The sequence below is a fragment of the Crocuta crocuta genome, unplaced genomic scaffold, assembly GCF_008692635.1.
Source record: "Crocuta crocuta isolate KB4526 unplaced genomic scaffold, BGI_CrCroc_1.0 scaffold55, whole genome shotgun sequence".
In the NCBI taxonomy this organism is placed as follows: Eukaryota; Metazoa; Chordata; class Mammalia; order Carnivora; family Hyaenidae; genus Crocuta; species Crocuta crocuta.
This window is the reverse complement of record NW_027530512.1, coordinates 2,681,573-2,704,096: the sequence shown is the minus strand read 5'-3', so window position 1 is coordinate 2,704,096 and position 22,524 is coordinate 2,681,573. Positions and strand designations below refer to the sequence as shown.

The following is a 22,524-nucleotide window of genomic DNA, read 5'->3' as shown; positions in this document are numbered from 1 at the left end:
AATGTAAGCAGGTCAATGTTACCCATTTTCAAGACTCAGGAACTCACTCACTGGTTTTCCAATCACTACCGAAGTTACTTACAGAATAAAAGCTCAGATCCAATGTAACAGGATTTCCTAAAACTCAGCTCCTCCAGGACAGGCCTTGTACCTTACCTTTACCTAAAGTTTTAAATCTAGGGGAGGCAAGAAAGGATAGAGGTTAACAATATCAAAACACTGAGGGCAGACTGCCTTCACTACTTTCTAGCTTTTTGACCTGGGACCAATTATTCAAGCTCCTTGTGCCTCAATTTTCTTCTGTGAAAAGTGGGGTGGGGTTAAAATAACAAGGTATCTCTTTATGGTTGTTGTGGTAATATAAATAAAGCACTTAAAACAGTGCCTGGCACGTAACAGATTTTATAGCAGATATTCAATGTTTGCAAAATTACCTGGTAGTTTAAAAAGCCTTGCCTGTACTATTAATGGACTGAAACACAATACTCACAAGCCTAGCGTTAACGATTTCACTAAAAACTCTCACAGCCAATCACCTCAGAAACTGGGTACAAGACAGCCTGAGTAATCAGGGATGGCTCACACCAAATCAAACAGCACCAATACCTGTCTGCTCCTAATATGGCCATTCAAATGCCTCATCTTTCTATCTGGAAGACAGCAAGTTGTTACTGTTGAGAGGATAAAAAGTCCCCTTATTAATTACTTACTGCCAGGTGATATTTTTTCTTAGATTAGGAAAGTATTAATGACCCCCCCTTAACTCACTGGCATATTTATGAGTACCCCAAAATTTAACAGTCCTCTCAGAAAGCTTATCAGTAAAGCACTTCATATGAAGGGGGGATAAAGGGAGGATATCCACCTCCTACGTGTCTGCAGAGAAAAATCTTTAGGTAACAATCCCGCGTGCCAATCTGATCTTCTTAGCAGGTAAGTTGTTTAAATAAAAGAACAAGTCACTTTTAAATCATTTTACTGTTTATACCATAGTCACATTAAAATTGGCAGAACTCCCATGACAAGAGACCTGTCATGCCAGGAAAAATAGTGAAGGTTTCGTACAGCTTGAGGGCAGTACCCGGGTAACACAAGGATGGCTGCAGCGATCTCAGGGAGCAGGTAGGAACAGAGGGGGCTACAGCGACAGCTGGCCTGAGGCCACTGCTGTTTCCTAAGGGGAATTTCCTAGTATGCTTGGTAAGCAGAGCACTTGTAACATATGTAAACGGAATAGGGTACAGCTCCTGCAGAGTAAATTCTACAGGTTCCTGGGCAGGGTCTACAAATCTCATGTGATAAACTGGTTGCTGAATTAGGATTTTGCAAAGGCAGCCCCATAACCAACATCCAAGCAAATTTTACAAGTGAAATTCTTAGGCCAAAAAATAAATAGCCACACATACCAAACCTACACACCATGAATTAAAATGGTGCCATGTTAGGGCTTATGAAAGAGCCAGAGCAGGAAACTATTCAAACAGAAGATCCTCGTCTTTCTCTTCAGCCAAAAGATTAGCAGGCTCTGTCACCTCTCCAGCTGCCCTCCGCTGCTCCAAGTCCTTCTCGGATTTTTCCTTGAGAATCTTTTTCTTCTCTTGTATTTTCTTTAACCTGTAAAACAATGAGGGGATTTTCTGAACACGGTTTCAAGCTCTAAGTAGATGTGATTTCTTCTGGTTTTGTAACAAACATCTACAAACTAGAACAAAACTTTATTTCATTTTCAGTGATTTATAACACATTTTTCAAGTATCTGAGGTAGAACATAAACATTTTAAGCTAATAACGGACTTCAAAAGTTCCTATCCCAGACTGAATGAACTTTAAAATCCATCTCTTGATAATGGAACAGCTTTTATGCATGCAGACATTTATTAAAATTTTTGGTCAATCCATTTGGATCGCCACAACCCTGAATATCACTTAAGGACAGAAACACAATAACCTTTTGTAATTAAAATTATAAATCATACTCAGATGCTACTCAAGATCCAAGATGGCCACATCCTCCTTGAATACCTGCTTTCACCTGTCTCCCACTTCTCGAAAGCTGGCACAATGACCCCTATGGACTACCTATTGAGGATCTGCTGTCCCTACGCGCTCTAATTGTTCATAACAAACTCATATACATGCATCGTTTCTGAGGACTGTGCTAATCCTCTAATGGTATAATTTATCTGATTATGTAATGCCCCCAAGTACTTTATACTTTCTCCCGGAACATGTTCACTATGCAATATCTATTGATTAATTCCAGTTTCTTTTTATGCGGGAGACGCCCAATCTAAATTATGATTTCATTTTAAAGAATAATCAAGTCCATGAATAGTTTCTCCTAAGGGCCTAACTTTTTGGAATGCCACATTTTAAGTATATGCAAAACTTGGCATAGGTTAGTTTCCATAGCCTTTGCCAACATTAGGTCTTGCTTCTCATTTAAGCAGAATAAAATACAGGCTGTGCTAATTCTAAAGAACAAGCCAACAAGTCTCTGAGCAAATCTAGCCTTTGGAATATGAAAACAAAAAATGACCAGGAACTGCCAATTCCAACAAACCTATAGAACTCTTCTCGCTCTCTCTCATCCAGCTCTGTGATGATATAAGCAAGGGTACGTTCGATCCGGGGAATGATGACTAGGGTTTAAAAAAATATATATGTATATGAGAATTTCAAACATTTTTTCAAATTGCCAATGCTCATCTGTATAACAGTTACTTTTTCTGATTGTAAAATCAATGTACATTTAATGCAGGAAAGTTAGAAAACAAAAATGAAGAAAAAAATAAAATTAAGTACAATCCAACCACCCTAAAATAACTACTATAAATATTTTGGTATATACCTTTCTAGTGTCCATCCTATAGACAAAAACTGAACCACAATATATACAAAACTGAATATACTGGATTTATATAAATATATAACACCAAACCACAGATGTTAGTTTAAATATAACACCAATCCACTGTTAAAATGAAGATCATCAGGGATCCCAGGGTCAGGAAATCAAGCCCTGTGTCAGGCTCCATGCTCAGCATGGAGAATCCCCCTGCTGGGGATTCTCTTTCTCCCTCTGCCCCTCTCGCCCCTCTCCTCCATTCACACTCACTCTTAAAGGGAAAAAAAAAATTTTTTTTAAGAAAAAAAGTTTATCATCAAGCACAGAGAATGCACTAAGTTGTAGAGTTTTACAGTAGTCATAAGGTGCTACTTTACACAGAATCTGCCTATCTGCTTCTAAAAATTGAACTTGTTGAAGGGTTGGAACTACTTATATAACCTTACCAATTTTGTTTTGCTTGCAATTCCATTGACAAAGCCTGACACTAGCAACTGGCCAGGAAATGTGTGTTGAGTTTTTAAAAATGAGATAATCTCGTCTTTAATATTAAAAGACCAAAAGAAGTTCTTTGCTGTTTAAAATGTATTCCTTTCTTACCCTAAAATTGTTTAATGAAAATGGAGTTCCTCGAACGAAAAGTATTGTGCCAACACTAAGCATAGTTTTAGAACAATGAAGTAAGAGATGGAAAAAAATTAACCAAATGGGAAAATTTTTAGGAATCAAGAAGAGCAAGACATAAGGCTTACAGGAAAGGGTTTTAAAGTTAAATATTTAATGTGTTCAAAAGATTACGGAATCACTGGAAAGAACTAAAGAAAACACTAGGGCTCTTGAAAAATAGTTTTGCCCTTTATTCATAACCAGAAATGAATAAAACACTTCAGGATTTTTAACTTCTAATCCCACTGTGTAACTCCTCCCCTCCCCCCCCAAATCATAAACATACTTCTGTCAAAGCACTTAGTAAAATGTTACTGTACTGCTGACTCACTGCCCTTCCCAGCGAGGAAGGTCTTCTTCACCTTGTGAGCAGTGCCGGATTCCCAGCGGTTGCACAACAAATGTGGAGGTGTGGACAAGTGGGTGAACAAAGAGCCTCACAGCAGCTTACACTCACCATGTTCAATGGCATTTACACGCCTGTTGGTTATCTTAATAGCTTCATCCAAAGTAACAAAGGACGTCTAAAATAAGAGGACAAACAACGTAAGCATGAAATCTTCCTAATCATTTCCTGTTCGCTCGGCTTCATGTAGAGAACATTCAGAAACCAAGACTACTTTTCAATCTGTTTAAAAAAGAAGAAAATTCTCGTGAGATTTCCCCAGAGCTAACACTATTTCCATGCTAGCGTTAAGCTGTTCACTTCAGATTTGCCTAATATTATAAAAATGGCAAGGAGGAAGAATCCGGCACTATCATACAGATCTAGATTAACTGGTCACAAAGGGGAAAAAATAGCTCTCATGCATAAACTAGGTCATATTTACATTTAAGTCCAGTATTGACTGTTGCTGTTCTCACCTACTCAAGAGTGAAACTATACCACTACACAGATTGTTAGTAGTAAGAACTAGGGACAATGGTACAGAAGCCACCAATTCAGGAAGGAATACATCTCTGTATTTTCCACGTAAAATCACAAAAATAGTTTAAAGCATTAAGTGCACAATGCATGGATTCAAGACATGAATCTTCCCCACTCAGCTCTCAGATATCAAACCGCAGCAGGGCCCCAGCTCTCCTGCTACTGACCTGAAGTGAAGCTAGTTCCACCAGTAATTCCACTGCTTTGGCATAATTCCTCTTTAATTTAGCCAATTGTTCCCCACCTCTGGCTAAACCAGTCAGTTCATAACCTGAAAGAACCAGTCAGACATTTGAAATTAGACAGTAAATAATCTTCCCCATAAATTTCCCAAAAAGAAGTCAGAATAATACCAACCAAGGTGAAACAAATTCACTAGCCCTTGTTAAATGGAAACTTTAAGTACCAATCCTTCTCCCTAGGACACGCTGAAGAGTGAACATGTTTGTTTTGATACATTTTTATTTAAATACTAGTTAGTGAACATACACTGTAATATCAGTTTCAGGTGTACAATACGGTGATTCAACACTTCCATATAACACCCAGTGCTCGTCACAAATGCACTCCTTAATCCCCATCACCTATGTAACCTATTCCCCCCACCCAGCTGCCCCCTCTGGCAATCGTCACTTTGTTCTCTAGAGTTCAGAGTTAACAGTGAACACGCTTTTCTTCCCAAGGAAGCAATTCTAAATATAACTATAGGAGAAGCTTTTAACCAACCTTCACTTTATTCACATTGTTTCCCATCCCCTTGTACATCATATGGCTTGATGCCCATAGTACAGTAACACTCCATTAACAGGTGATTCTCTAGGATGCTCCATTTCTTTATTCAAGCTGTACTAAATATCCTATGCGAACTAATGAAAGAGAAGTACCAAAAACTGTTGTTTCTATGGAAAAAAAGTTGATTACTTAGGAAAGACTCAATAAGGATGTGTTACAACTCCAAAAATGCTATCAAATTAGGAAATTCCAATACAATTGTAAAAAACTGAGTCCGAGCTATAAAATCTAGGAAGATCAACATTCAGAGAATCTAAGACCTTAAAGAAATTCAAACTGGAAATTATACACAATGCATCATGGGTATAGTTTATGTAGAAAGACAACACAGATGTCTAATTTTTTTATAGCAAATGACTGTACATTTATGTATTTCTAGGCGGGAATAAAACATTTTAAGACATTACAATGTTTTAAGACTCCCTGACACAACACTTTAACTACTGTCCCAACTGTACCAGATAAGAAGGCTGCTAACATTGGAACCACTAAACTCAAAGGTCTATCTATCTAGTACCATTTTCCAGAAAATAGTTGAGAGAGGAACCTGGAGAGTCCAGAGACACAGACTACCAAAATTTCATACTTACTGTCAGTTCCTTCATGGTAATGTTCAAACACTGGCAAAGTAACACCTGTTAACACACAAAAACATGTGAATTCACAAACATGGCCTTGAAGTACGGTTTCTTAATCACCACTGTTCCCAGTGCTTCTTTTTCAGCAAATACTCAAAAGTTAAGCGACTGTCTGGAACTGGAACTGGTTTCAATGAACTTAGGCACCTACTATCTTAAGCACTGATTCCCATTTAATAATCAAATTATCCTCAGTAGTAAGATCTGTCACAATTTTTTTCCTTTCAGTTTTGAGGTACACATAAAATGCAAAAAAAAAAAAAAAAAAAAAAAAAAAAAAAAAAAAAAACCCTGCACATATTTTATGTATACACTTTGATGAACTTACATGGGTACACCCACGATACTGTCACCACATTCAAAACAATCAATCTATCACCTCCAGAAGATTTCTGTGTCCCTTTTTATGTGTGTGTGTCTGTGTTAGGAACACTCAACACAAGATCTACCCTAAGATTTAAGGTACACAACACTGCATTGTAAACTACAGGCACTCTGTTGTACAGATTTCTACTGAACTCTCCATTTCCCCCACCCTCATCCTCTGGCAATGGTTTTAACATGTAAAGCCAATAAACTTGTTCTAAGTAGAAGAGATTAGTTAGGACATGAAGATCTTGCTGTATGAACAGGTTAAATTTTAAATCTCATCTTTTCTTGGTGCACATGGGTGGCTCAATCGGTTAGCATCCAACTTTGGCCCAGGTCATGATCTCGTAGTTCATGGGTTTGAGCCCCACATCAGGCTCTGTACTGACAGCTCAGAGCCTGGAACCTACTTTGGATTCTTGGTATACCTCTCTCTGGCCCTCTTCCACTCATGCTCTCTCAAAAATTAATATTAATTAATAAATAAAGTAAATGTCATCTTGTCTTCCGAAGCATGCTAAAGGGTTGAAAAGTTACCTGCTACATTATCTTTCTTAGCGCGAATCTTCACTTGGGCTTTATTCACATTTTGAATAACGGTGGTGCTGCAGAAAGAGAAAAGACCATGACTTAGTTGATATTTTAGAGGGAGAAAACTACAGAGACCTATTGAGTAATTTCAACAAGGGTAAGATAGCCCAATTCCGTATGTTCTGATAATTGTCTTTCCAGAAAAAAAAAAAAAAATCACTGCTGCCAGAAGAGGGCCTCAGAGAGTAAAGAATGAACAATTTTCCAAAACCTTAACCATAAGAAAATAACAAAGCATGATTTTAAAGTATATGAATTGATTGCTTGAGTTTTCAGTCAGGCAAGTGGTGCCACAGAGGTGACTTTAAGGGCTTTTATTCAGCTAACGTAATTTAGAGAAAGTTCGTTCCTTCTAGGTTTGCTGTCCAAACCTTCTAGATTTGGCTAAGCAGGACTTCACTTCCTTTACCCTGGAACCTAGCTTCCATCTGGTTTTGTCCAACTCCCCAACCTGTTCTTATTGTAGAGTATTTTCACCATAACCACCCTAAAGCACATTCACATTCCACTCATACTACTGAATCCCTCTCTCTGCTAGAAAAGTCAGTGCAAGGTACTGTCCCACCAACACTGGTAAAATTAAAGTCCATTTCTTCAAGAGGCCTTCTGGCCCTGAGGTTGTAACACCTGCCCATCAGGTAATGCTCCTGGATAACACAAACTAAGAATGGAGACACCGTGTCACTGGGTAAAGACAACAGAAATGAAAAGCCCTGAAAACAATTTCCATCTCTGCCCCCAAATAGCCACTTGCCTTCAGGACGGCACCGAATTTAAATGGAGAATAACAACACTTGCCTGGTTTACGTGACAAGGTTATTTGGAGAGAATCACACAACGTAATTGGTAAAACCCCTCTTTGTAAAGGAAAAACGAAAACATTTTATATGCTTTGTAAAGCATATACTAATAGGACAAGACTTAGAGAATTTATGCCTTTTAACAACCAATTCCATTCTCAAACTTATTCTAAGGAAATAGTATTTCTACAGAAACAAAAATATATAAACATGAAGATGTTTATGGCATCTTTTCTAATACTCCAAAAATCTGAAAATCAACCCAAAAGTCCACCATTAGAAGAAATGGTTAATAAATCATGTACATTTAGAGAAAGGTTATACAGCTATGTAAAAACCAGGAAAAAAATGTTCATGATACAATGTTAAATAAAAATAGACTATAAAATGTTAACTATCCTGTGCCTACAGCTGTGTAACAGACACATGTGGGTGATAATAAAGACACTCGTGTTAGTTGAGAGGAAGAGCAAGGAACACTTTTAACCCCATTGTTTGTCTTCAATACTTATATGTTTTTCATTAAGAACGGCTTCTAAGGGAAATTCTGAACATGAAAGCACTTTAATTTTTCAAAACACCCCATTAAGTCTTCTTACCTGAAGTCCCCTGCCGTGAACTTGGCCTCGGCGAGTGAAAAGGCAGCTTCTCTCATCACTTCACCCATCAACATTTTAGTCTGGAAAAGCATAAACCAACCACTGATTCAACCAAGGTTTTTACAAAGAAAAAACATCAAAATTATATTTCTTTAATAATCAGAATTTTATGCCAAGTGTGTGTCTAAAATATTGATTTTATAACAAAAATATCCAATTTTGCTTTAACAGTTTTGGTTATGGTCATTAACAGTGTTACAAAACCATATGGTTTATAATTAAAACATCAGAATAAAGACATTAAGAAATAGAAAACATCTTTACTGAAGGACCGATCTTATTACTGAATAAGTCCATACCAATTTACTCAAAATAATCTCTTAAATTCACTGCAATGCAGCCAAAATCTTAATAGCATAGTTACTTTAATATAAACCTGGAATATTTAATGTTTGAGAAAATCCAATAATATTTTTGAAAGAAAGGAAACTAGGGCAGATGGGCAGAGCTGGCAAGTATCAAAAATGTATAGCTATATGGGGCGCCTGCGTGGCTCAGTTGGTTAAGCGTCCATCCAACTTCAGCTCCGGTCATGATCTCACAGTTCGTGGTTTGAGCCTCACGTTGGGCTCTGCGCTGTCAGCTCACAGCTCACAGCCTGGAGCCTGCTTCATATTGTGTCCCGCCCCTCCCCCACTTGTACTCAGTTTCTCCCTCAAAAAACATTAAAAAAAATTTTTTTTAATGTACAGCTACAATAAGGAAATTCATTCAATATGGGGACAAGTAAGTCAAGGAAACAGAACAGGACTCAGAAAGAGCTGGAGGCCTACCTAGGAATTTAGTAACGTAGGAGACCATTCAACTGGCCACCCATTTACAAAATGATAAAGCTAAATCCCTACTTCCTCACATCATACACACACACTCCAGAAACTATTAAAGTTTCAAAAAAAAACTACAGAACATAGAAAATTTTCCTAAATTTTTAGACCTTTCTTTTTCTTTTTTTTTTTAAAATGTTTTATTTATTTCTAGGAGAGAGAGAGACAGCATGAGCAGGGGAGGGTCAGAGAGAGAGAGGGAGTCACAGACTCTGAAACAGGCTCCAGGCTCTGAGCTGGCAGTCAGCACAGAGCCCGACGCGGGGCTCGAACCCACGAACCGCGAGATCATGACCTGAGCAAAAGTCAGACGCTTAACCGACTAAGCCACCCGGGCACCCCAATTTTTAGACCTTTCTAAGCATGATGTGTAACCCAAAAGCCATGAAAAAAAAAAAAAAAAAAAAAAAAGACTTGACCAAACAAAAAATGTTTTTTAAAAAAGCTAGAAGAAAATATTTTTGGCATCTTACATACTAACTAGAATATTTGTAGAACTTCTACAAAGATATTCACCAAGAAAATCAAATTACCAGTAAACATGAAAAGATGCTCAACCTCAATATGAAAAGTAGTGCAAATTAAAAGATACCAATTTTAGCCCCATAGATTGGCAACAAATAAGGAAGATTAATAATAGATGAATTTGAGAGAATAGGTCCTCTCAGATTTGTTAGGAATGTAAATTAGTATAACAACCTAGAAAACAATTTGGCAGTTCTCTATCAAAAATTTAAATGAATAGATCCTTGAGCGTCTAAGATTTTCCAGAGAAATGTCAGCATATATACAGTTAGAAGGGGAGGAGGGACAGTCAAGAATCTTCCAGGCTAAGACGACACTCTGCGACTACAACACAACACAAGGCACTGCAGACCACTTAACAGAGATTTATGCAGGGAGGGACAAACGATCCAGCAGCTATGCAGCTATTCTCTGCCAAGCTTTTATAGAGCAGGGAGCAGCGGGGGATGGGATCACAGGGGAGTTACCTAAAATTGTACCCTCTGTGCACCAGCCATCTCTATTAGTTGCCAAGGGAAGTCATTGTGCAGCATGAACAAGATGAAGGGCAAAATGGGAGGCAGTGCTGTCAGCATTCCTACACTCTACTCTCAACATCTTTATGGCCCATATAATCTTTACATGTCATTCTTCCACAATGACCCTATGGCCAGGTATCGGAGGGGACGTCATGTCTCTACCACAGCAACAACATTAATATATCTGTAAGACCAAAAAATACTTAGAACTACGATTCCCCAGCAAACCTTTCCTCAGAACCAGCAGTACAAGCAACTGTAAACTTCAGCATGAATGGTGGCTTAAGGTAAGACGACGCTTCCAAACACAATAGAAACATTAACGATGCAAGGTTAAGGGCAGTAAGAAATGTTTTACAGGCAATAGATATGGCAAATCTTCATTTAGAAACAACAGGGTAGTAGTGTGGGCCCCATGAGCAAAGATCATCCCTGGCTTAGTTTATTTTACCTGGGAGAAGATCCCATTTATTTTGCCACTTAGTATCATTACATGGTATGTCTATATTGTACACGGGCATTTCAGTTTGCATTCATTCTAACCCTACCTCAATACCAAGTATCAGAGGTTGACAAGCAGTTATCTATAGGAGTTGGGCCCGGACCAGTGTATAACGAAGAGTTAATAATAATACTGGATGTGAGGCCTTGGCCCCAGGGGACTAGGATACCAAGCCACCTGAAGGAAGCATTCCAAGTTTATTTTCAATGAACTAAAGCCTTACCATGTGGGAGGTCTTGTAGCAATCACAAAAGGAGGCCCTCCTCCCCCAACAGACCTCAGGTCTCCAGACAACACCTGCACATGAGAGCTTCAAGCTGCATGGGTGTTGCCGGTAAGGTGTTCATATGCAGATGTCTGTCCTGCTCTGGGCATAGCTTTTAAGGAGCTAAACTGCTGGTTAGTCTTAGAGACCATCCTTTCAGGAAGCCATGATAAACTCTTTAACGTGTTTTTTATTAGTCCATCCATCCTTTCAATTATGCTTGCAACAGCAAGAGTATATGTTCTTGGACGTCATGGCCAACAAAATGTGCCCTTGATCACGGAGTTGGGGCGTTCGTACGTGCTCTCCAGTTTCATTAATCCGTTATAGTTGCAGCCTGATTGGCTCTTTCATAGGCAAAGGCCTGTACAAGTCCTGTGCATGTGTCCACACAGGTCAGTGCATCTTTGTGCTCTCCCAATACTGGCAAAGGGCTTATGTAATCTATCTGCCAGTGAGAGTTTACAGTCCACCCAATATACCACACATCTGGGTGTGGTACAGTGTCCATCACTTGAGGCGGCACTGAAGGCAGTCCTTGTCAGCAGCTTGTAGACTGGAATACTTTTTTTAAAAAATGTAATCTCCTTCTTATTTCCCAGGTACATTTGGGACCTCAGTGTCCTGATTTATGACGGACCCATTCTGCTACATCAGACAGGATCGGCGTTTTCTCCAGCTGAAGGGCTCATACCTGTGCTCAAGCATTAGCCTCAGGACTGCCTAGAAGCATGGATGGGGAGTGAGCAGGGACAGATGGCATACTTGGATGGATATTGGATGCCTGCACTGGGCTTAGAGCGTACTTCCCAAATATCTTCTCACAGTTCTACTCTCCACAGGGGTCTATTTAACATAACCCAGCCTTCTTTGGGCCATCACAGCATCCATGTTGTCAACCCTTACAACACTGCCCAGCAGTCAGTAGCCAAACTGATGGGCACTGGCTCACATGTCAACACAATCCATACCGCTCTCAATTCTGCCCACTGACTTTGTTTAGTTCCTTCAAACCAAAGTACATCAGTACCCAGCTGGATGGCAAAGGAATGCCAAACAGGCAAGGTTCCCCAGCAACAGCCATCAGTATACTATGCACCTGCTGGAGATGAGCCTACTCCTTCCCCTATGGGGCGACGGCACCATGATGTCAGAGACTTCTGAAGTTGGGTGGGGTCGACTTAAGTGACCGGCCCTAGTAACAGTGCAACTCATGAGAGAGCAGGTTCCTCTGCTGTAGATAAGCATGCCATTTCTGTAAGGTGCCCTTAGCTGGGCACAGGCACACTTAAGTTTACTGAACATGTCTGTTCTTAGTGCCTCCTCCTACCAGCAGGGAGATCACAGGCAAAACAGCACTCAGGCCTTCCATCCGCTGCAGTGCAAGATATACAGCTAATACCTGTTCCGCTGCAGGATTCTACCTGGCTTCTGTTTCCTTCCATAATTGAAGCCAGAATCCTAACAGGATCCATTTCCCGTTTCATCCACCCCACAAACCCCAGCCAAACCCTTCTAGATACAAATTTACATCTAATTCACAAGTCACGCTGGCATTAATATCCCCAAGGTCTGTACTTGTTTTACTGCCATTTTGCCTTTAAGACAGCCTCTTGTCCATATATACCCCAGTTCCATTGGCTTCCCTCCTAACCAAGGCATATAAAAGGTCTTAATGTTGCCTTGTCACTTGAGAGGGAATAAAAAGTCTCCAGTAACCCAATAAACCAACAAAAAGCCTGTAATTCCTTTACCGTTTTAGGGATTGGGAAGGCTTGCATTTTATCAGTGACCATTTCTGGCATCACTTGTCTTACTCAACTAGATGATGCCCAGGAACTTTATTGATTAACCCAGCCCTTGGATCCTGTTGGCATTTACCACTCATCCTCAAGACTTCACACCTGGGATGAGGAGGCTGCTTGAGACAGGGAGGATTAATCATCGTAAGTTAACATAACATTGACATAAAAGCACCATCTCTTCTGAAAACATTCATTTTTCCAAATCTCTAGCTACCATCCTGTGACAAACAATGGGGCTAAGGAGATATCCTTGGGGGAAACACCTGGAAGTTCACTCCCATTGTGCATGAAGGGAAACCGGTCTTGACATTCATGTCCTAAGAAAAGCTGGAAAAGGCATTAGACAAGTCTAGTAGGTAATGATAAGTCTTAATGAATGCCATGATTTCCTCTAACAATAAGGCTATATTATTGATGAGCAGAGTAATTTAACTAAGTTCCCTAATCTATCGTCATTTGCCAGGTACCATTAAATTTCATTATAGGCCAAACCAACAATTGAATGGGCTTTGAGCAGGCCTGATTACCTCCACCTTTTCTAATTCTTTAATGGTGGCAATAATCTTGTCATGCCCCCTAATCAGTAGCTCATATCGTTTTATGTTTATTACTCTCTAGAAACCAGCAGCTGTACTGGTTCTCATTTTGCATGACCCCCAAGTTTCACGACTTGGATACGCAACTGAATCCACCTGTGATTGTTAAGATTCAGATCCTGCAGAACATCTATGCCCAAAATACTCAGAAATGTGGGAGATATGCACTAAAAAACAACCGGGAGAAAGCCTGCCAATATGTAGGTAAAGACTAGTTTGTAGAACTAACTTTGTAATCTGTCCAAAATAAACATCTACAGCCTTTATTTTTCCCCAAAATTTCAAGGGGTTTCCCTAAGTGTGCATTCAGCTCCAGTGTCTATTAGAGCTAGTAGTCGGTTAGTGCAAGACCAATAAATAATTCAACATGGAGCCCCTGTTTGCCCCCTATTGAATGCACTAGAAGGCAATGTTACCCTAATCCCTAGTCTCTAGGGGTAAGGTGTATCCACTCCTAAAATTCCTCTGTTAGCAAGGAGCTCTCGGGGGCACACCTGGTTTTCTTGAGCTTTCAAGGGAAAAAACTGCTTTCCCATAAGCAATGCCCTCCATAGGCTTAGCAAAACCAAACTGGGTTGTGTAGATTTTTCTCTCAGGGACATGTATAAAATTAGATATTGCAATAATTTTTTGAGAGACACTGATGGACCCCCTCTCTGCCATTTTATCATTGGCAGGATCCTCTGTTTTCCCATTTTTCAACCTATTTCCCTTATGACAGATTCTTCTGGTTTGACTTAAGTCAGCCACCATAGTAACTACCATAGCAAATGGGCTGATTAACCATAAGGGCAAACACAGATACTAAGTCCCGTATCATGCCCCTGGGGCTGACTGTAACAGAAGGTCTTCCATACCAGAGAAAAATAATTCTGTGTCTAGGCCTCTAAAATGCTAGATGTAAATGGCAGGTTTCATTCCCAGTTCACATATAATTTCTTGTAGTTCTTCCATAGAGATAAGGGAACATCCCCTTTGCTAGGCCAAGTTTTTTTTGTTTTTAACTCAGTGTATTTCAGTTTTTATTCATGGTTCACGGTCACAAGTTCGGTACATTCGTATACAGTGCATTATTTATTCTCTAATTTGTTTGTTATCATATATATGATATATATAAACAGCTGAATTGTGTCCCCATGACATGTATGTTGAAGCCCTCACCCCATTTAAAATGAGGCCTTTACGCTAGAATCTAATTCAATCTGACTGATGTCCTTTCAATAAGAGAACATTGCAACATACGGACATCACAGAGGAAAAAACATGTGAGGACACAGCAAGAAGGCAGCCATATGCAAGACAAAGAGCTGGACTTCAGTTAGGCCAAGTTATCTTAATACTAGCATTCATCCAGTCAAATCAGCTAAGGACCTATGATTCTCACCTAGGACTATGACATATACTTGTCACAAGGCAGGTTGAGCAGGGACTGAGGCCATTTCTGACACTCCAAACCTCCACCAGAACACCATCTTCCCAAGTATCCCATAGTCGCAACACCCAAGCTGCCAACCTTTCTCAGCCCCCCTTCCTAAAGCTTAGGCTGACCGGCTCCACTAAGTCAGGGGCAGAATATTCCCTCACCGTCGTTTCCTGACCAGTGGGAATTTCTTGTGGTCATCCTCAGCCAAACAAGCAGCCTGAGGCTCTGTTCCAATCAAAGGGCTTGCCTGTAAATCATCTTCCCCCTCTAGGAGAACATCCTCCTCCTCATCAGAGCCATTACCCCAAGGATCAGAGGCCTCGGAACACCAACTCTCCTGAGACCTCACAGTTCTCCTCTAGTGCAGTGGTGAGCACCAACCCTCTCCGCCCTCCCTCTCCCATGGCCGGCATTCCCAAGCGTCCCCCCTGCTGTTGGATTCCTCTACACAGAGCGACCCCAGGGGAGGAACATGCAGCTCCCACATCCCCTTACAAAGCCAAGGCCACATCTCCAATAGGTTCCAAATCCCTTTCTACTCCCAACTCTCTCTCCACGGCACCACACAACGCACAGGCCAATGGTCAAGCCACCGCCACGACTGCTAGTCCACTCTCCCTTCTCCTCTCCCTCCCCGTTTCCGGCATGCTATTAGCAACCCCTTGGGCATTTTCAGGGCATCCCTGCGCGCACACACACCTGGCCAAGTCTCCCCAAATGGCAGAGGCCGGCCAGCTCGGGATTTCCCCTGCCTGGCCCCTAGACCATGCTAGCTTCACGTTCAGTCTCCTGGCTGGCTTGCCAGCTGGTAGAAGGTGGAGAAGGGACACTGAGAAGGCACTCAGACCGAAAAATAACGAAAGCCTCTCAGAAGCGGTTATACCCTTTTACTCACGGTAACTTCCCAACAGGGAGGGAGGAGGAGGCCTGATGACCCAAACAGCTACTATCGGCCGAGCCTGGCCCATAATCCCCTGCTTTTATAGAGCAAGGGGCTTGGTGGAGCGGTCACAGGATAATTACCTAAAGCGGCACCTTCTGTGCACCAGCCATCTCACTAGTTACCTCGGGAGGCTCCTCCAGCCATCTCTACCACTTACCTAAAGTGGCGCCTTCTGTGTGCCAGCCATCTCTACTAGTTACCTCAAGTGGCGCCCTCTGTGGGACACTTTAGGAAAGATGAGGACAAGCCTTCCCACATTCTGGTCAGGGCAAACATTAACTACTTACTCCATGGGGCCTGGAAAGCATAGCCCCAAAGTCATAGTGCAGGCATGAACAAGATGGAGGGCCAAAGATGGAGTCAGTGTTGTCACTATTCTTACACATACACAAAAGGATTTAAGAGTACCCTCCTCCACAAAATGGTAAAACTACACATTCATCAACAGGAAAACTGCTAAATTCCATTATCCATTCGACGGATCACCATGCAGCTGCTATAAACAGAGGCAAATCTATGCACTGATGTAGAAAGCTGTCCATATTCTGCCAGGGGCAGTAGCCAGGAAATGTTATTGAATTATATAACAGCTGCATGTCTGTTACTAAAAACATCATGAAAGACAGACTGACAGACTATAAATCAAAGTGTCACAAAGAACTCCTCTGGGAAACAAGAGAAGGGCAGCTGGATGGGGGAAAAGGAAACATATTTTTATTAAATTTATTTGATTTAATAAATTTTATAAATTTAATAAATAATTTTATTAATTTAATAATTTATTAAATTAAATTATTAAATACTCTTCCATATTCACATAGCATTTACCCAAAAGGCAATGAATTGAAACATACTATGGGCCAGGACTGTTCCAGAAACAAGAAAGTCCCCGCTCCCAAGGAACTAATCAAACAAGAAAATATGCAGTAGTACACACTACAACTGAAATAAAGAAATGTGACAGAAGTAAATACAGGTGGTCAGGTCAGATTAGGTGATGAGGGATGGCCTCTCTGAAGAGACCAGAATGGCCAGAGGAGCAAATCATAAGCAGTTCTGAGGAAAGAACATTTTAGGCAAAAGAAGAAACAGCTAATGAAAAGGTCCTGGAGGAAGATGGTAGGGAGAATGTTCCAAATGAGATCAGAGAGGCAGGTGGGGGCCAGATGGGATCAAGTGGGGCTTTGCAGGCAAGGGTAATGAGTTTGGATTTTATTAAGTAATCTGAAATGTGTTACAATGATAATGGTATGTTTACTCTTGAAAGAAATATTAAATTAAAATAACCCAAAGAAAAATTTAAATGCCAATAGCCATGCTGGATTTCCCTTAGATACATCTAAAATAACTGTTCTGAACACAGTTCATTCTACCTCTATTATCTTCTTTAGGATTTGTCGAAATCGAAGAGTTAAGGCATCAGATTTTTTCTTTAGGAGGTTTCGACCTGTCTGTGCTCCTTTTAATCGAGCCTTCATGATGGTCTGTGCCCTATACAAAGAAAAGACATTTATTCCTATTGTTTAAAAGACATACAAATATCTCCCCAATACAGTGTTAAAATTATGCTTTATTCTTTGATGTCATGAGAGTAAGAATATATAGCATTTGTGTTGACAGTTACAATTAATTGGTTTCTCAATACTGTAGTTTTCCACCCTCAGCATTCCATAAACAAGAAGTTCATTTATTTAAAACAGAAACAATTCTTTAACCAATATCGGCACTAAGTTATTTGTTAAATCATAATAAAATTTACCAGGAGTTCTATCTTATGATGCTACCATAGTTAAAACATTAATTTGATTTGTAAGTTACATTTGATAATATGTTTCCATTATATGTGTATTGAGCATTTTAAAAAAATGTGTCCACTTGGGGCACGTAGGTGGCTCAGGTCATGATCCCACGGTTTGTGGGTTCAAGCCCCGCGTTAGGCTCTGTGCTGACAGCTAGCTCAGAGCCTGGAGCCTGCTTTGGATTCTGTGTCTCCCTCTCTCTCTGACCCTCCCCTGCTCATGTTGAATCTCTCTCTCTCTCTCAAAAATAAATAAAACATTAAAAAAAAGGTTTTTTTAAATAAAAATAAAATAAAATAAAAATGTGTCCACTAATAAAGACCATAATTTGAAATGCACTTACCTTCAGGACCAACAATTCCACTTTGAGGAATTTATCCTACAGATTTACTTCCGTATGTACACAAAAATATAAACAAGACTAAGGATGAGTACTCCAGCCTTATATGTAATAATAGCAAAAGGGTGGATATAAACTAAGTGTCCCATAAATCATGGTTCATCATACAATGCAATGATATGCAGTCATAAAAAAAAAGAGGAAGATAGATCTACATGTGCTCCCTATTTTATGTTCTCTTACTGATTCATAACAAGGAATAAACATGCTTATATTGATACAGAGAGTAATTCTAGAAAAGATTCACATAAACATAACCGTTTCCTTTGGAAAATGGGGCGGAGTAAAAAAAAAATGAATTTACTTTTTACTATTATATTTATTTTCCTTTGAACCTTTTGAATTTTACACCCCAACCATTCTTACTTTTTCTATTAAAAGTGTGGCATTAAGGTGTCTTCATATCATCAGTCAAAATCCTACCAGCAATCATTTTATTAATGTGTAAATGATTCTAGGAAACAATGACATATAAGTAAAGACTTCTGAGAAGTGGCATTTACTGAAGTCTCTTTACCTCCTTATTCCAATCTTTTCCTATCAGAAACCCCAATACCAAAGTCAAGAAAGTAACAGCAGAAATTGACATTTCTGTTCTTCCTACCCTATGCCAGGCAAAATTTAATTTTTAAAAAAGTGGGTAATAAGATTTAACAATAGACTGTATAACATTGATAAAATGATTCAAATAAGGGGATATAATTTCATATGACCAATATTGTAACTAACTGCAAAGTAGCATGTATTAGTGGACTTTGGCGCAAATTCTTAGATCTTACGGACTCCTTTACCATAAGAGAAAGGTTACTGAGATAATTCTGTAGCTGGAAGAAACCATAAACGTTATCTTGAAAATGAGACTTAGAAAAGTGAAACACTTTCTCTCACTACATGGGGGGAAAAAAAAGACTGAAACATTTCTGACTCCAGGCTCACACCAAGGCTCAAACCTAGTCCCACTGTATCCCAACCACGTGCCACGCTGCCTATTAGAAACAGCATCAGATGAACAGTTTCTTTGAAAATTATCAGTGGCTGACTTTATACTGATTGGCCTCACTAAAGGTCTAAGCGAAGCTGGTTCAGTTTCCAGCCTGAGCTGGAGGTATCCTCCCCAATGTGTACATGTAACATATCATATTGTTGACACTAAAGACCAGAATTTGAGCTCAAAGAGCTGGGTCAAATTTAAGTCAAATCCCAGTACTGCAGATTCCAGCAAGTTTAAAGTAAAAAAGATGAACTGGTTGATAACATTGAATTTACCATGCTAATTTTAATTTCCTCCCAGCTAATGGCACCTCTGTGAAACAGACAAATTGAGATTTGAAGAGTGACTTGCCCAAGGTCTTACAGCCAGTACGTCACGGAACCTGGGTTTGACTGACTTCTGTTGATTCCAAATCCTTCATGCCTCTTTTGCTTTCACTCTAAACTTGTTTTGCTCTCTCTGGTGCCGAAGTGGGTGACAGGACCACTTTACAGGATAACCCTGTAAAATGCAACTATCTGACACAGAAGTCACTAAGTATTTTCTATCCTAGCTCTTTAAAAAAAATATATATTCTTTTATAAGTTTCAGAACCACTTGCCCATAGGAAAAATGTTCGACCTTCATCTAGAACGATGACTTTGTTTTCAGCTGAATCAAAACCATCTGACTACATGACAAAGTACCGGCTGCTAAGCCTTAGGGAAAATATTTAGAGAAGCAGTTACTTCCTGCACCTGATTTTCCTCTATATCAGCAAGCTGAGTGCTCTCAAATAGCAGTTTTCCCCTTTACAAACCTATTAATGTGCTTGTATAAGCCCAAAGAAGTTTATTTTCACTTTAGTCTCAAAGTAAAAACAAAACAAAATGTTAACATTCTAACTACTATCAAAGATAAACACAGCCAGACATTAAGTTGGTGAAAACAGATGTTGTTCAGTAATCACTAACAGTGGGAGAAAGAGCTGAGCTCCATTCCGAGTTGTGCAGAAGTGGTTGGGCATTTCAAAGGAAGAATAAGAGAGAGGAGTAAGAGCGGACTCAAAAAGAGTCACAGTGAAAATGACTTTGGGCCAGCTGTGTCTATAATCCTAACCCTCACCCTAGCTAGCAATCATGGAAGTTAGGATTCTATCCTCCCACAGAGACTGGCAGACACAGGCCCCATCCTCCCTGATAATTATGTTTCAAAATGGCTTTCCGGTCCTTGAGAAAAGCACTTCTAAGTTGCAGAAGAGATATATACAACTCAGAAAAGGAAGGATTCACAATTGTAAGCTATTTTTAGTGAATGCCCTAAGAAAGGGAGGTCAAGGGGTCTATTGTCACGTATTGGATACAACAAACAATAAATTCTCCTGGAAGCACTGAGCTTTCCCAGCCATGTTAATGGCCGTAGGCCATGCTAGAATTTGGTGGTCTCTTAGCACACACTTTTGGTTAGAGTCAAGGGCTGGGAGTTCTGCAGATCTCAATTTTTAAAGGCAAGGTATTTTAATAATTTTTTTTAATGTTTTATTTATTTCTAGGAGAGAGAGACAGCGTGAGCAGGGGAGGGTCAGAGAGAGAGGGAGTCACAGACTGAAATAGGCTCCAGGCTCTGAGCTGGCAGTCAGCACAGAGCCCGATGCGGGGCTCGAAACCACGAACCGCGAGATCATGACCTAAGCCAAAGTCGGACGCTTAACTGACTAAGCCACCAAGGCGCCCCAAAGGCAAGGTATTTTAAAGGCAGTGTCTTTCTGTACAACAGACTTGCTTCCCACCTAATACAAATATCTACTAAAAAATCAGTAGGTAAAAGTAAAAACTAACAAAATCCCAAAACTCATTTCATTAAGAACTGCAGCCACCCTGGAGAGAAAGAAATCTAGGTCTAGGTTTGAATATGATTCTTTTATTTTAAGCATTCTCTGATTCTATAAGAAAAAGATCAGGGTGAAGAAAAAGAACAGAACATCCCCAAAGAAATAGGACCACAATGAAAAGATCTAAACGTCAGAGCCAAACCTGATTTTCTGCTCCTTGCTGGAAAACAAAAAGACTTAAAAAGGAAGTAAAAGGAGAGAGGACAAATAACAACAATCTATACTTTCCACCCATTGTTAGGCACATTTGAGAAAACTACAAAACCTTTTAAAACTGGCTAAACACTTAGGGTGCTATGCTTTTTTTCACAAAAGAATTCAGACAAAAGAGAAAGGCAGGCCACAATTGGGCAGATTCTAAGGCATGGGTTCGCTCAACAAACATTTTTTGTAGAACTTCTGTTGATTAATTATTAAGACACTCTCCCCTCCTGGAGAAAGCTCACAGTCCACGGGAAAAGATACATAAACAAATAACCACTTTACAAGGTGATGAGTGGTATTAACAGAGTTTTGAACAAGGGGCAATGGTGATGGAGCAAACAGAGTGCCTCGGAAACTCAGGGGTATCTTCCAGCCGCAAGTGACATTCCATGGCATCTTGGCAAATGAGAAAAGGGATCCAAGATCGAAGCTGACGTCCACGCTAGGGCAATTCGATTCAACCTCCAGATTGGCCTAGAAGCCTCTTCTGTGCTTACCACAGTAAACTTCCCTTCTCAAAATATTTATGAAACCTCCCTGGCCTGTCCATCTCTCCGCTAAACTGTAAGCTCCCTAAGGCAAAACTGGCGACGATTCATAGTTCTATAAACCCAGGGCCCAGCTCAATAAGGGAATAGTGAACGAATGGCCCATTTTTGAGTAAAGTCAGTGGACCTCCATAAAAACCAGCAGGTCGGGTAGCCTGTTCCTACGGCTTAGGTCTGTCCGGTCTGGTTCCCTCAAAGGAACATGTGAGGGGGCCCTCATGAAGGGTCGTCCCAGATTCACGAAAAGGGACGCGGTGAGCTCAGGATCTACCCAGGAAACAATGAACCTCCCTGCTAGTCCAGGGAATGGAACGGTCGCTGCTCCGGACAGGGGTTCATGAACCTATGAATGTAGCTCGACTCGTTCTTTTACTTACATGCGCGAGGGAAAGATTTCAATACGGTCTTTGCCCGACATTCTGACGATGACAGTTCGGCTGGGGTCTGGGCCGGGTAATCTTGGCTGCAACAACCCCAGCCACAGGGTATTCCTCTACCAGAGTCAGCTGGTTGTGTCACCTGACCTCCCGGCGTTGCTAAGTGGCAGCCGGGATACGTACACACGCATTCTTTACTTCCGCTTCCTGCTGGCATTTGAGGGGAGGGGATGGGAAGGACAAAAAAAAAAAAAAAGAAAAAAAAAAGGAGATGCCCGGATGTTGAGGCTTCGCCCCCACCCCTCCCCCGTCCCTCCTTCCGGTTCGTCTCCTAACCACGCCCCCTCCCCCTCCCAGGAGGCCGCGAGAGGCTTCGCACGCGCCGGGTGAAAGAACAGGAGAGGAGTACACTCCTTCTCTTCCTCCACTTTTCATCTTTGGTCACAGCGCCACCTCATGGTTGACAAAAGCTTTGCGAGAGGGTTAATTCTTCAAGGACAAAGAATCAGAGTGAGTCCTACCTGTTCCCTGCACCTTGAAGGTTACTTAGCGAAAACGACAGATAATCGAGCAAACGTACTTTTCAGGTCTTCCTAAGATCTACTTTCTTCCTTTTCTTCGGAGGACCTAGACTCTATGGTCA

At 40.5% G+C, this 22,524-nt stretch overlaps 1 protein-coding gene and 1 non-coding gene across 2 annotated transcripts; both read right to left on the bottom strand.

Moving 5' to 3' along the window:
• Positions 1-959: 959 nt before the first annotated feature.
• On the bottom strand, positions 960-22,066 carry ATP6V1D (ATPase H+ transporting V1 subunit D). Its single transcript, XM_077767135.1, has 9 exons — positions 21,882-22,066; positions 17,066-17,183; positions 8,232-8,311; positions 6,779-6,846; positions 5,825-5,869; positions 4,610-4,713; positions 3,972-4,038; positions 2,564-2,642; positions 960-1,614 (listed from the first exon to the last, which is right to left on the bottom strand). Exons 1-9 carry the CDS (start codon positions 21,920-21,922, stop codon positions 1,473-1,475), a joined length of 744 nt encoding a protein of 247 aa, XP_077623261.1. The 5' UTR covers positions 21,923-22,066; the 3' UTR covers positions 960-1,472.
• On the bottom strand, positions 9,368-9,452 carry TRNAK-UUU (transfer RNA lysine (anticodon UUU)). The gene has a single exon. It is a non-coding gene; the product is annotated as a tRNA-Lys (tRNA).
• Positions 22,067-22,524: the final 458 nt, after the last annotated feature.

Coding starts and splice junctions, on each gene's coding strand:
- ATP6V1D (XM_077767135.1), bottom strand. CDS start 21,922: ATGTCGGGCAAAGACCGTATTGAAATCTTTCCCTCGCGCAT. Junction 17,184..21,881: donor GAAATCTTTCCCTCGCGCAT/GTAAGTAAAAGA, acceptor TTCTTTGTATAG/GGCACAGACCATCATGAAGG. Junction 5,870..6,778: donor TAAGAAAGATAATGTAGCAG/GTAACTTTTCAA, acceptor GTGTGTTAACAG/GTGTTACTTTGCCAGTGTTT.